Below are 13,538 nucleotides of genomic sequence, written 5' to 3'. Positions count from 1 at the left end.
CCCAGGTTAGGTCATCTCTCAACTCCATTCCCAGAAATCGAGGTGGTGCTGTGGGTTAAACCACAGAGCCTAGGACTTGCCAATCAGAAGGTCGGCGGTTCGAATCCCTGCAACGGGGTGAGCTCCCGTTGCTCGGTCCCTGCTCCTGCCAACCTAGCATTTCGAAAGCACGTCAAAGTGCAAGTAGATAAATAGGTACCGCTCCAGCAGGAAGGTAAACAGCGTTTCCTTGCACTGCTCTGGTTCACCAGAAACGGCTTAGTCATGCTGGCCACATGACCCGGAAGCTGTACGCCGGCTCCCTGGGCCAATAAAGCGAGATGAGCGCCAAAACCCCAGAGTCGACCACGACTGGGCCTAATGGTCAGGGGTCCCTTTACCTTTACGCCGCGTCCATCAGCTCTTAAGCCACTGCACTAGGTTGGCCGGCTTAAGTGCTTGAAGCCCCCCACTCATTTGCAACCATAATTTACTGTTGTTCAGGTACTGGGCAGTTCTAGACAGGGAGAAATGCTTTAGATTTGCTGGGTCAGACCAAAATCCAGCAAATTGTCTCTGAAATCCTGAAGGTGAAGGGACCCCCCTGAAACATTCCAAGCGACAAGAGAAAGGGACTGGCCCTGCTTTTTGGTGAGTTTGTGGTGTCTATGGCTCTTTAAAAAATAGAGAAAGGGAGGTGGGAATAGACGTTATTGAGGTTAGGGAAAAGCGAGGCCAGCCTGCCCTTGAGGCAAGGTGAGGCGGTCACCTCAGGTGGCAGATCTGGCCTCCTCCACACACCTGCCTGCCTCCACCATGCCTGGTAATATCCCAGAGATGGCTTTCTTTGCTGCAGCCCCTACATTGTGGAATCCCCTCCCCTGAGTGTGATGCATATTTATTTATTTCATTTATATTCCACTCCTTCGCCCAAGAAGCTCAAGGTCGCATGCACGGCTCTCTGCACCCTCAACTGAATCCCCACAGCGGCCTTGCGAGATAGGCTACCCGGGGGGGGGGGTCACCCTGTGAACTTTGTGGTGGACTGCGGGTTTTGAACCCTGGCCTCTCGGGTCACTGCACTCGGAAGCAGAAATGTGAATTCACCCTAAGAAATTCATCAGCAGCTGACCCCACTGTTAACTGTTTAATTTCCTGAGCCAGGAATGTTTACTTATGTTAAATCACCATGTACTTTTAACATGGGCTTTTTCTCCTCTGGCAGTAGCTCTCATGTGATTGGCTGACTGTGAGTCACATGAGAGAGGCATTCCATTCTGTTGTGACTGTTATTCCAGTAACTGTCGTTTTTTAAAAAAACTGCTTTCTCTCTGTGTATGTGAGAGGGGCTGGATGCTGAGAGAGGCAATGTTGTGTCACTGATCTGTCTGATGTGAAACAGAGGAAGATCCCAAAACATTAATAGGGAGAAACCTGTGCAGGAGCTCTCTGTAAAACTCTGGTGCAAGTCTCAACAGTTATGTTCTTAAGTCTAAGTAAGTCTCAGTCTACAATTCAAGTGGGAACATACCCATGTTTGAATAAGCATGAGATTGTAAATATATTCTTCTCATATGTTCATGAAAGCAAAGTTCTTCTGAATATTCTGGACATTGTATAGTCTTTACAAAGAAGCTATCAATCACCTAGAAGTTATTTAGCCTCTTAGATGTAAGCTACTCTGTTTCTTTGGATATCATCAAAATTTGTGGAATCCCCTCCCCCGACAGTGATGCATATTTATTTATTTGTTTTATATCCCATCTCTATTTATCTCCCTGTGATCATGGGGTTCCTTGGAGGAAAGGGTGTGTGCAGTATATGTGGCTACTGTTTTTCTGAGTCTGAAATTAAACACGAGCAATAGGAAGCAAAACCTTTAATAAAATTAAACATTTCAACCGCATGAAATACACCCCAATGTCTGCTGATATATATAAAAGCAGAAATGCTCCTTAGAAATCTATAGATGGAACTGCCCAATCCTTAACTTCCAATTATACTAGGGGGCATATTTGTATAAATGGAAATGTCTCACCATCCCCTAGAATTTGCTCTGTCCTCTCACTAGAACTTGAATTTAGCAGGCTCTTCATTTCCAGAGCGGACACTGATGTAGAAAACCACCTCAGTGACTTTGAAGAGAATGGAAGACTGGCTTTTTAGTTTTTGCATTTGAGGATAACTGCCTCAAGAGAGTAATGTTCTTTCCAAGGAGAAGCCATATTTGCAGATAAGCGATTGGCTGGTACTTGTGTCAGTCATGATACACCTTCCCATTTTTGGGCCAGTGACATGGACGGTAATGATTGGGTGACTCTTGTGTCAGTTAGGACACCAACCTGTCGGCCCTCCCTACTCTCCAGTCATGCTCACTACACGAGTCAGTGCAGGAGCTAAGCAAGCAAAATAATAATAATAAACCTGTTTTGATGTACGTCTTCTGTCTGTGCTGTCCTCCCTTAGTCAGAGAGGGTCAGGTGGGCTTTACGGGGCACCCAAAACAAGGGCAGGAGGGTCTCTCCTGAGAAGGGGGCTGCTGAGAATGTGTAGAGGAGGGCTGCCCTATCTGCATCGTAAAAGGACACCCGTCCCCCTTCACAGTTCAGGGCCACTCGGATCCTCTCAGGCTCCTTGCTCAGGGTCATAGCAGCGTGGGAGGAGGCCTTGAATTCTCCTGCCCACTTCCCCAGACCCCAGACCCCCTCCTCAGGACCAAACGTGATCTGACCCTTCCTCTTCACAGACTTCCTGGCCACCCCCACAGCCCAGCCCACCTCACTCCCCACAACGACCTCCCAGAAATGTCTTCCACCTGTGAACCCCTCGCCTCCCAGCACATAGGGATGCTTGTCGAATCTCTCGCAATTGTTGGGCAGATCTTGTTCCTCATCGCCAAATCTCACTCTCTTACGATCCTCAGACAGGATGAGGTGGGGATGGGCTGTGTCTGGATCCAGAGTTACGTTTTCTGTGGAAGCAGATGAGGAAAGGGAAGAGAGACAGGCTTATGTCTCGACACATGACAGGAACAGCATTTCCTCCCAAATCAACAGGGCTTCTAAGCACTGCATTTGGAAACGAGATGCTTAAAAAATACCAATTCACATTTACACAAGGCTTTTTAGTTCTTCAAAGCACTTCACATGTGCTATCTACAGTGGTACCTCGGGTTAAGAACTTAATTCGTACTGGAGGTCCGTTCTTAACCTGAAACGGTTCTTAACCTGAGGTACCACTTTAGCTAATGGGGCCTCCCGCTGCCACTACACGTTTTCTGTTCTCATCCTGAGGCAAAGTTCTTAACCCGAGGTACTATTTCTGGGTTAGTGGAGTTTGTAACCTGAAGCGTCTGTAACCTGAGGTACCACTGTAGTTATAAACCTTACAAAGACCCTTAAGGCAAATCCGTATTATTATCCCAATTTTTCAGATAGGAGGATTGAGGGTGACATAGAACAGCTTGTCTAAGGCCAATCGGTGAGTAGGTGGCAAAGGGGAGATTCAAAGCAGGGAGTCCCTGATTCGTAGCTCAATCTTTTCAGCCAACGTTCCAGCAAAGACCTCGCTTGAAACCTCAGGAAAAACTGGCAGCGAAAGATATCCTCCTTGTGAGCATGACCCAGGTTTCAGTTATTCATGTAAAATACTTTCTAACCTGCTGTTTGAGGCACAAAAAAATACAAAAGAGCTATTTCTGTGTTTTCCCACTTATGAAAATGGGGGATGGTGGATTACTTAGCCTCTCTCGACACTCCCCCCAAGTGAAGTGGCCAGTTTGAGTCTCCAAAAGCTCCTGTTTGGGTGACTAGCTCCCAGGTTATGTGGCTGGGCTTGAGCATTTTATTGCCAAAATCCAGTTCTGGAGGGAGCAAGTCTTGATGCTTCCTTTTCTGCACCTTTTCCAGCTGTTGGAATATCCCTTTTGTTGGTGCCCAGCACTAGGCCAGGCTGAACTTCTGCCTCCACATCCAGCAATTTCTCCCTCATGTTGACTTCAATGTCTAAAATCCTTGGTAGAGGACAAGGATCCTGAGATCACGTTAAGGGTAGCCAAATTCTGTGCGATTTCCATAAAACTTAGGGAACAAGCTGTGCTATCATAATGATTAAGGTTTTAATTTTAGGTTATACAGTGGTACCTTGGGTTAAGTACTTAATTCGTTCCGGAGGTCCGTTCTTAACCTGAAACTGTTTTTAACCTGAACCACCACTTTAGCTAATGGGGCCTCCTGCTGCCGCCGGAGCACGATTTCTGTTCTCATCCTGAGGTAAAGTTCTTAACCTGAGGTACTATTTCTGGGTTAGCGGAGTCTGTAACCTGAAGCGTATGTAACCCGAGGTACCACTGTATGCTAGTGACTTGGTTTTAATTTATATATTTTTTAATGGTTGCTATATCTGTATTGTCCCTGTTATAAGGTAAAGGGACCCCTGACCATTAGGTCCAGTCATGGCTGACTCTGGGGTTGTGGCGCTCATCTTGCTTTATTGGCCGAGGGAGCCGGCGTACAGCTTCCGGGTCATGTGGCCAGCATGACTAAGCCGCTTCTGGCGAACCAGAGCAGCGCATGGAAACGCCGTTTTACCTTCCCACTGGAGCGGTACCTATTTATCTACTTGCACTGGCGTGCTTTCAAACTGCTAGCTTGGCAGGAGCAGGGACCGAGCAATGGGAGCTCACCCCGTCGCAGGGATTCGAACCATCGACCTTCTGATCGGCAAGTCCTAGGCCCTGTGGTTTAACCCACAGCGCCACCCGTGTCCCTGTTATACCTAATTGTAAATTCAAATGTATCCCTATCATGTTTTATGACTTCCTTGATATTGTGTGTGGGCTGGAACTGGTCTGTGACCGAAATAATAAAATTCATTCATCCCCCATGTTGGGGGTGTGGGCAGTGTTACGAAAAAGGAGCAATGCAGAAGCGAGCTCCAGGTGGCTGGAATGGTAAACAGGATGTTGACGTTATGGGACTGTACCGTGGGAACCAGGGACGGTCTATTCAGTGCACTGAGCACCGGATGTTAGCTCAGAGTGGCACATGACCCTGTACTGGAAGTACATGGGTGGAGTTATTCTCTCTCTGCAGTTGGGATGAGAGAGTACAGACATGATTTCTCTGTACTGCTGGAAAGACAGGAATAAAAGCATGTAAATATATTTCTGTCTGTCTCTTTCCCCCCCCTGGCGATGGGAGGGGGAGGAATGGTGTGTTGTTCTTCACGTTGGGAAGAATCGCCGATAAAGACCTCGCCTTGATCTTGCCGGGAGTCGCAGGCAGGGAGGTCAACAAGGATTCAAGCCGGGCACCTGGAGGGTGGCCAATTTCCTCTGGGCTTCGCTGGCTCTGCTGGCTTGAATCAACAGGCAGGGGAGGGATAATGCAGCCAGAAGTGTTGCTGGAGAGACTGCTTTCATAGTCCTGGCAAAGCGGCTGCATTCATGGTTTTTCTTAGAGACGAGGCTAAATGATTATGGAATACCTGGAAGACCATGAGAGGGGGAATGTTTCCCCTGCGCATGATAATGTCATGCCAATGTCTGGGCATGAAGAAAACCTGGAGCTTGAGTGAGAGACAGAAAGACCTGAAATTGGGCTGTGTAAATTTACAGCTTTTTGAGATCCTTGCTGCCTCTTCCTGGAGGTCTGATGCAGACTTGGCTGCTGAGAATTTAAGCAGTGAACCTATGCTCAACCCATGTATATTTGTAAATGAATTCAAAGGCCTCCATTGAGTTAAGAAGGAAACCATTGGACTGAACTGTGTAAAAACGCTTGTGAAGGATAGATCCTTGGAACTTCTCTTTCCCACAGTGATGTGGGGCGATTGTGCCACACCCCAGTTAAAATATATAGGCTCTTCTGAACAGTGAGAAGCCTGCGAAGGCAGACAGGGATCACATTTTGGGAACGGAACCCCACTTTGTCCAGCAGCCTCGTCTTTTGAGAGGCGGATCTCATCTCCTCTGGAAATATGGGCCACCATCAGACCCCAAAATAACATACCTTGCTGCAGCTGAAATCCAGATCCCAGAGTGTCTGTGGAAGAAAAAAACAAAACTGTCATCCTCACAATGAATCTGGGAACAACACCACAATATTGCAGCATGCTATAAGTGAGGGCAAGGATGATGTGTTGGTGCCAAGGGTCAGCCCTAAGTAAAGGTAAAGGGACCCCTGACCATTAGGTCCAGTCGTGTCCGACTCTTCATGACCCCATGGACCCGAGCACGCCAGGCACTCCTGTCTTCCACTGCCTCCCGCAGTTTGGTCAAACTCATGCTGGTAGCTTCCAGAACACTGTCCCACCATCTCGTCCTCTGCCGTCCCCTTCTCCTTGTGCCCTCCATCTTTCCCAACATCAGAGTCTTCTCCAGGGAGTCTTCTCTTCTCACGAGGTGGCCAAAGTACTGGAGCCTCAGCTTCAGGATCTGTCCTTCCCGTGAGCACTCAGGGCTGATTTCCTTCAGAATGGAGAGGTTTGATCTTCTTGCAGTCCATGGAACTCTCAAGAGTCTCCTCCAGCACCATAATTCAAAAGCATCAATTCTTCAGCTATCAGCCTTTTTTATGGTCCAGCTCTCACTTCCATACATCACTACTGGGAAAACCATAGCTTTAACTATACGGACCTTTACATCACATTTTTTCAGAGAGCAGGCCCTTCACCTAGAAAGCCCCCCCCCCCAATCTCCAGCATCCATGAGGAGCCTTCAGATTCAGGCAACGCAAGCCTAGAGGCCTCAACACCAGTTGCTCTTTTACAACCCCCCCACCACCAAGGTCATAATAAAAGGGGGCAGCAAACCCAAAAGAAGCGACAGGGTTCCACTGCCCAGCTACCAACAGACTCACAGAAGTGCAGATTTGGAAGGGACCGCAATAAATCATCTAGTCCAACCCCTTCCAATGCAGGAATCCTGCCCACAGCCATCCCTGGGTAGGCTCGAACCACCAACCTTCTGGTTAACAGCCGGACACACTGACTCATCGCACCACCTGAGATTTGTGCTTGGGAAATGTGAGACTGACTTGGGAAATGTGCGAGATTATGTCTCAGCACCTGTGCAGGTCCAAAGCCTGGATGAGGCCTTGGGAAAGGACAGAGCCTCAAGCTCATAAGCAAAGGGGCTAATAATAATAATAAATAATAATAAATAATTTTTATTTATACCCCACCCTTCCCGGTTCAAAAACCGGGCTCAGGGCGGCTAACAACAAATTTAAAACACTTAATTGTAAAAGCAGCATAAAATACAATATAAAAACACGAATAACAATAAAATTCAAAATTCAGAGATCAATTTAGGGGAAATAAGCAATTAGATAATCCCCAGGGCCAGCTGGCTGAATTGGTCCTACTTGGGCCAGCGAGGAGGCCAGGGGAGAATTAGCTGTGGGGTCTTCATAAAAGGGGAGGGGGAGGGAAGGGAAATAAAAGATCAGGCTGAATTCAGGCTAAGTGATTCGAGAAGTCCCCTTTTCAGTTGGGAAATAAAGTCAGGCCTCCATGCAGAGTGGATGGGGTGTATTTGCTGTTTCCTAGAGATGTTTGCTGTCGTTGGGAGGATGGGCTATTCTTTAGCAGTGTCCACTGCTTGTGGTGGGTGGCAGGATGCGGGTGGCGCTGTGGTCTAAACCACAGAGCCTAGGACTTGCCGATCAGAAGATCAGCGGTTCGAATCCCCGCAATGGGGTGAGCTCCCGTTGCTCGGTCCCTGCTCCTGCCCACCTAGCAGTTCAAAAGCACAAAGTGCAAGTAGATAAATAGGTACTGCTTCGGCAGGAAGGTAAGAGAGTCGGCCACGACTGGACCTAATAGTCAGGGGTCCCTTTACCTTTACTGCTTGTGGCAGGGAATGGCCATGGCTTCATAGAAGAGCTTGACACAAGAATGGTCTCAGGTTCAACGCCTGGAATCTCCAGATTGGGATGGGAGAAACTCCTGCCTGGAATCCTGGAGTGGCTGCCAGCCAGTGTAGACAATACTGGGTGCAATCGAGCAATGGCCTGACTCAACCTTTGCCGATTCACTCCCTGCTCCTATCCTTAAGCAATGGCAGATGCCGAAGCACCAATAGGTATAAATGAGCAGATTCCGTTTTGTAGGAGGGAGCTTTGACCAGAGCCTTTTTCCATAATGGAAGATAATTGCCTTTTCCTTAAATACTCAGCTCTCCCATTTTCCTCACACTGCTAATATGACAAGCAACCTGGAGCCTTTTATGAACATTTTTTCTTATCCCCCCCCCAATTTATTTACATATACATTTACACAATACGCATAGATAACACACTACCTTATTTTCATAACATAAAACATACCTACATTACTCTATATAATACCTACCTATACTGTACCTATCAACATACCTACACACCTACCCCACACAGACACCCACCAAGTGACTTGACCTCCAGCCGTTCTTGTTACGCTACTTTATTTTTCCAACTAACTTAAACGCATTTCATTATTTCTTTAATCTCTTCTATCTTGACGTTGCTCTCCTTTCACTCTAATCATTTTCTGGATTCACTCAATATCTGTCAGAAATCCTACTTCTCCCACATAAATTTTGATGTATTCCTTAAAGATAGCCCGCTCCTTATTCACTTTTTGTACCATATCGCCTCTTATCCTCCCTGTTAGTTCAGCAATATGGAAGTATTCCATCATTTTAGATAACCAGTCTGTTTTGAACATTTTTTCTTAAATGCCCGCTATAAACCATGGAAACCATTCTTGGTACCTCTGAACTGCTTCATGACACCCTCCAGAAAGGGATTTATATCGCAGAAGTCCCAGATCCTCCACTTCAGGGCAGGAGGAAAAGCAATAGGGGGATCCTCAAACTTCTCCCGATACCTAGGGGAGAAGAACAAGGTCAACTCATCATCCCTGTAACGCAAAGAGCTTTCTGAAAAGCCAGGTGCCTCATCTTGATGTCAGCTCATCTCCACATCATAGTGAGCTGAGATCAGGGTTTTTAGCACATGATGAAAAGCAGCGGGCAGGTGGCTTGCAGATCTACAGTGGAACCTTGGTTCCCAAACGTAATCCGTTCTGGAAGTCTGTTTGACTCCTGAAACGGTTCAGGAACCAAGGCGTGGCTTCTGATTGGCTGCAGGAGCTTCCTACACCCAATCAAAAGCCGCACCAGACGTTTGGCTTCCAAAAAACATTCGAAAACCGGAACAGACACTTTCGGTTTTTGACTGTTTGGGAGCCGAGGTTTCGCTGTACAGTGGTACCTCAGGTTAAGTACTTAATTTGTTCTGGAGGTCCGTTCTTAACCTGAAGCACCACTTTAGCTAATGGGGCCTCCTGCTGCCGCCGCACCACCGAACCATGATTTCTGTTCTCATCCTGAAGCAAAGTTCTTAACCTGAAGCACTATTTCTGGGTTAGCAGAGTCTGTAACCTGAAGTGTATGTAACCTGAAGTGTATGTAACCCAAGGTACCACTGTACTGCACAAATTATATGCAGCCCCAAAGGCAAGGACTTATTATATGTAGAAGCAAAAGGATTATGCTACAATGTAAAAATAGATGTTTTATCATTTTCTGGAAATAAATGAATAATAGGGTCTTTAGACACCGAGGACAAGAATCATTTAACGTAAACCATTTTAAAAGAGAGAACGGGGGGGGGGGGAGGAATAACAGCTTTTCCACAAGTGCAATGAGTTTTCCGACCAACCTGAAGTGTTTTTTGTTTGCTTACCTCCACAAGAAGCTTCCAATGTCCTGGAAGGAAAGAAGAGATTGAATTCAGTGGAGGCAATTCAGAGCGAAAGAAGGAGGGAGAGAAAGACAGGGTGGGAAAAGAGAGAGGATTATTCTCTCAATACTTTTATACTGATTATGAGCTGGCCCAGGAAGATGGACCCTTCTGCTTTTTCATTAACCTCTAAACATCAACCTTCAAGATGAGAAGGATGCCAAGTGATGGAAAGTCCATCCCATCTGTGAACTGGCAAGCAAGGGCCCTCAGACTCAGCATCCCACAACCAGTTAGTTAGGAAGCTCAGAAGCAAGACCAGGCCTGACCTGCAGGAGTTCACTCGCTGGTTCCTGAAGCTTCTCCTCCATCTCCCAAATGGCACTATCAAAAGCGGAGAGTTCCCTGGAGAGTCTGGCCAGGTGCTCCTCCCTTTTCTTGGCGATCTCCTTCTCCACCTCTGCCATCTGGAATAGAAGACGCTTTTCTTGTTCTTCCAAAAACTGGTGTAGACGTCTGAACTCAGCCACTGTCTTTTCCATCTCTGCTCCCATTTGATTCTGCAACAAGTAGGCAGAAAAATAAGGACAGCTTGCCAACAGAGGGATTGAATATAGCCTGACTTTGCAGCCTCAGGTCAGGTAAGAGAATTCCCTTAAAAGGGCTCTTTTGACATTTCGGAGACATCACACCAATGTTCACAAAACCTTGCATACACCCACCCACCACTTAGGAATGCTCTTTTGTGAACTTTTTTGGGTGGGAGTTCTGGCCACTCCAAATAGTAAGGTAAAGGTAAAGGGACCCCTGACCATTAGGTCTAGTTGTGACAGACTCTGGGGTTGCGGCGCTCATCTCGCTTTATTGGCCAAGCGAGCCGGCGTACAGCTTCCGGGTCATGTGGCCAGCAGGACTAAGCACAGCACCAGCGCAGCACACCGAAACGCCGTTTACCTTCCCGCCGGAGCAGTACCTATTGATCTACTTGCATTTTGACGTGCTTTCGAACTGCTAGGTTGGCAGGAGCAGGGACTGAACAACGGGAGCTCACCCCGTCGTGGGGATTGGAGCCGCCAACCTTCTGATCGGCAAGTCCTAGGCTCTGTGGTTTAACCCACAGCGCCACCCGCGTCCCATTATGCTCAGCCTACAGATGTGTAAATAAAACCATGTATCACAAATACCAAGGGGGGGGGGGGCGGGAATCAAACTGAACCGGAGGGAAGTGCTTTCACCGCTCAGAGAGTGGGGTGCTTGTAGCAATACTTTTCTGCTTCCCAGGGATGTTGACACTTACGAGCAGGTCTTGGCTTTCCTCTTCGGCGTCCATTTTAAATGCCATGATCTTCTCCCTCTCCTTCCTCAGATGGCCTAAGCACCTACAGATCTGGTTCTGAAGACAAAACAAAATTCCAGTCTGGTTCTATTTTCTTTTCCTGCTGAGTTTTAGGATGCATGCAAGAGGGAAGTTGAACAATATGGCTGTCCTGCATTCCAGGGTCTTTTGTGGAGATTCCCACTTATTTATCCCAGTGGATTGAATAAGACAACCAAATCCAATATGGGTTTAACATAACTCCCTCCATCCCCTTGAGAGACTGCTTCAGACCAACTCAAGCTTCAGGTTTTGAAGAGCTGTTCGACATTAGAGCAGAGAATAATAATATAAAAATAATTTATTATTTATACCCTGCCCATCTGGCTGGGTTTCCCCAGCCACTCTGGGCGGCTTCCAACAAAACACTAAAATACAATAAATACTATAACCTGTGTGTGTTTGTGTTTTTTTGGGGGGGGTTCTTCCTCCTTGGAGGAAAGCAGAGACACTTACAAATTGAATCATAATAAATTATAAACATTTCCCACAATTTTTGCTGTCTCGTGTCACCCAGCCCTGCCCTGCCCTCCCCCATCAAGACCCATTGCCGTTTCCTACCATGTACTCCTGGGACGCCTCCTCCAGAGGAATCACCTCGTGGCTTTTGTGCTCCTTGGATCTTTCACACACCAGACAGATGGGGCTTTCATCCTCCTTGCAGAACAGCTTCAGGGGCTCCTGGTGCTTCTCGCAGACTCTTTCCTTTCCTTCTGCCCGCTTTCTTCCACAGAAATCCCCACGGAGCATCTTGGCTTTTTCTGCAACATTTGCCAGCGACCGATTGGGGATGAGGTTCCTCTGCTGAACTGTTTTCCTGCACTCAGGGCAGCAAGCCTCTGCTTCGGATTTCCCCCAATATTGGATCAGGCAGGCTCGGCAGAAGTTGTGCCCGCACTCCGGGATGATCACTGGGTCCTTGAAATACTCCAGGCAGATGGAGCAAGTGGCTTCCTCGAAGAGATCTTGCACGGGACCCCCAGAAGCAGCCATGGCTGCTGCTTCGCCTGGAAGAAAGTTGGTTTCACTTTCTTGTCTGCCAGCAACAGGGCGTGTTTCCTCTGCAGGAAGGAGGTGACGCAAGATCTCTCCTGAGTCTCTTACAATGAATTTTTTTAAAAAAACAACAACAACGGGGAAATCGTTCGTGGCTGGCTGTTCATTTAGGCAGGCATTTTCCGATGAGAGCTGGAGACAAGTGAATTTTTTGTATTGTTATGAACTTCACAACATCCTCAAATCGCACTGAAAGTCAGTGAATGAATCTGAACCTCTTAAGCTCCTCCCACCTGCATGCTCCTTGCGCGCCCGCGCGCGCGCACACACAGAGTATACATTCAAATCAGCATAATTAGCAGGCAAGTAAAATATCATCTTAAAGATGTCAAAAGAAAACATTGCAAAGGTCAATTACAGAGCGTACTTAATGCAGCAAAGTTAACGAAAAAAATAATCATTTCAAAAGAAAGCATTACTAAAGGAAGTCAAATATGAAATGCACATTTAAAGCAGCATGATTAGCAATAAAATAAAATAAAATAAAATATTATCTAGAACATACCTGCTGCTGTTGCTGCCAAACCTGCCCATAGGGGTTCCTGGCGGGCAGTGGCTGTGGAAGCTCAGGCTAAACGACCTGAGACTGCACTAAGAGACCTCCAAGATCCCTGCCCTTTCTTGTAGAGTTGGGAGGGATCCTGAGGGTCATCTAGTCCAACCCCCTGCAGTGCAGGCATATCAACTAAAGCATCCAGGACTCCCGGGCCAGGTGGGAAAAGGCCTTCAAGACAGGGAACAGCAGGTCTTCCAGTACTCACAGCCAAGGTGGTCTCTTGAGGAACACAGTGCTTCTGAGCATGCACTCAGCCTAGGAATTTGTGATCAGCACCAGAGCCAAGCTAAAGAGATGCGCACATTAATCCATGCCTGGTTTCCTCACTCCAGCAGCTTTTGCAGTAATGGCGAGCTCTTGAGTTGTTGCTGTGTTAAGTTAAGACAGTTGACAGCTGGAAACCACAGGTGATATTCTGCAGTCACTGGAGATCTGTCAGTAGATCTGCCTTCGACCCAGCCCTGCCATAAGCATCTTGTGGGAATGTTCAGGGTGGCAGGAGAGGATATATTGTTTATTACTGGTAGTATCCTTCCTAACATGTGCTAGCAAGTTCCTTTACTTAGCAGAGTGCATTCCCCTTTACACAGCAGAAAACTAGTTGCAAACTTGTGTGAGTTTCTTAAGACAATACGCAATTCAATCTGGCTTGTCCAGATTGAAATGTGTTCTAATATTTTCCTGGTAAGACCCCTTGAATCCCTCCTAAAAGAATAAAGACACCACAGTCTTATTCATAAGCAATAAAAAGAAAGTTTACTCACGATCAGGCAGAGCATAGTGTGATCTCTGAAGGCAGGCTTTAGGCTTAAAGTTACAAACATATAGAAACAGGTCTACCCCA

At 47.0% G+C, this 13,538-nt stretch overlaps 1 protein-coding gene across 1 annotated transcript; it reads right to left on the bottom strand.

Annotated features, from left to right (window-relative positions):
- Positions 1-2,374: 2,374 nt before the first annotated feature.
- LOC128409073 (zinc finger protein RFP-like) lies at positions 2,375-12,407 on the bottom strand. The gene is made up of 7 exons (XM_053379275.1): positions 11,644-12,407; positions 11,005-11,100; positions 10,037-10,267; positions 9,711-9,733; positions 8,735-8,850; positions 5,991-6,023; positions 2,375-2,950 (listed from the first exon to the last, which is right to left on the bottom strand). Exons 1-7 carry the CDS (start codon positions 12,073-12,075, stop codon positions 2,442-2,444), a joined length of 1,440 nt encoding a protein of 479 aa, XP_053235250.1. The 5' UTR covers positions 12,076-12,407; the 3' UTR covers positions 2,375-2,441.
- Between the last annotated feature and the right edge of the window lie 1,131 nt (positions 12,408-13,538).

This window comes from Podarcis raffonei, chromosome 2, assembly GCF_027172205.1.
Source record: "Podarcis raffonei isolate rPodRaf1 chromosome 2, rPodRaf1.pri, whole genome shotgun sequence".
Taxonomy (NCBI): Eukaryota; Metazoa; Chordata; class Lepidosauria; order Squamata; family Lacertidae; genus Podarcis; species Podarcis raffonei.
Note: the sequence above shows the minus strand (reverse complement) of the source record. Positions and strands in the feature narration are given on the sequence as shown.

What these genes read in the sequence shown, in the direction of transcription:
- LOC128409073 (XM_053379275.1), bottom strand. Translation starts at nt 12,075, where the DNA reads ATGGCTGCTTCTGGGGGTCCCGTGCAAGATCTCTTCGAGGAAGCCACT. An exon ending in CAGCGAGTGAACTCCTGCAG is followed by an intron (nt 9,734 to 10,036) that starts GTCAGGCCTGGT and finishes CTTTCCTTCCAG; the next exon opens with GACATTGGAAGCTTCTTGTG. An exon ending in ATTGGAAGCTTCTTGTGGAG is followed by an intron (nt 8,851 to 9,710) that starts GTAAGCAAACAA and finishes CTTCTCCCCTAG; the next exon opens with GTATCGGGAGAAGTTTGAGG.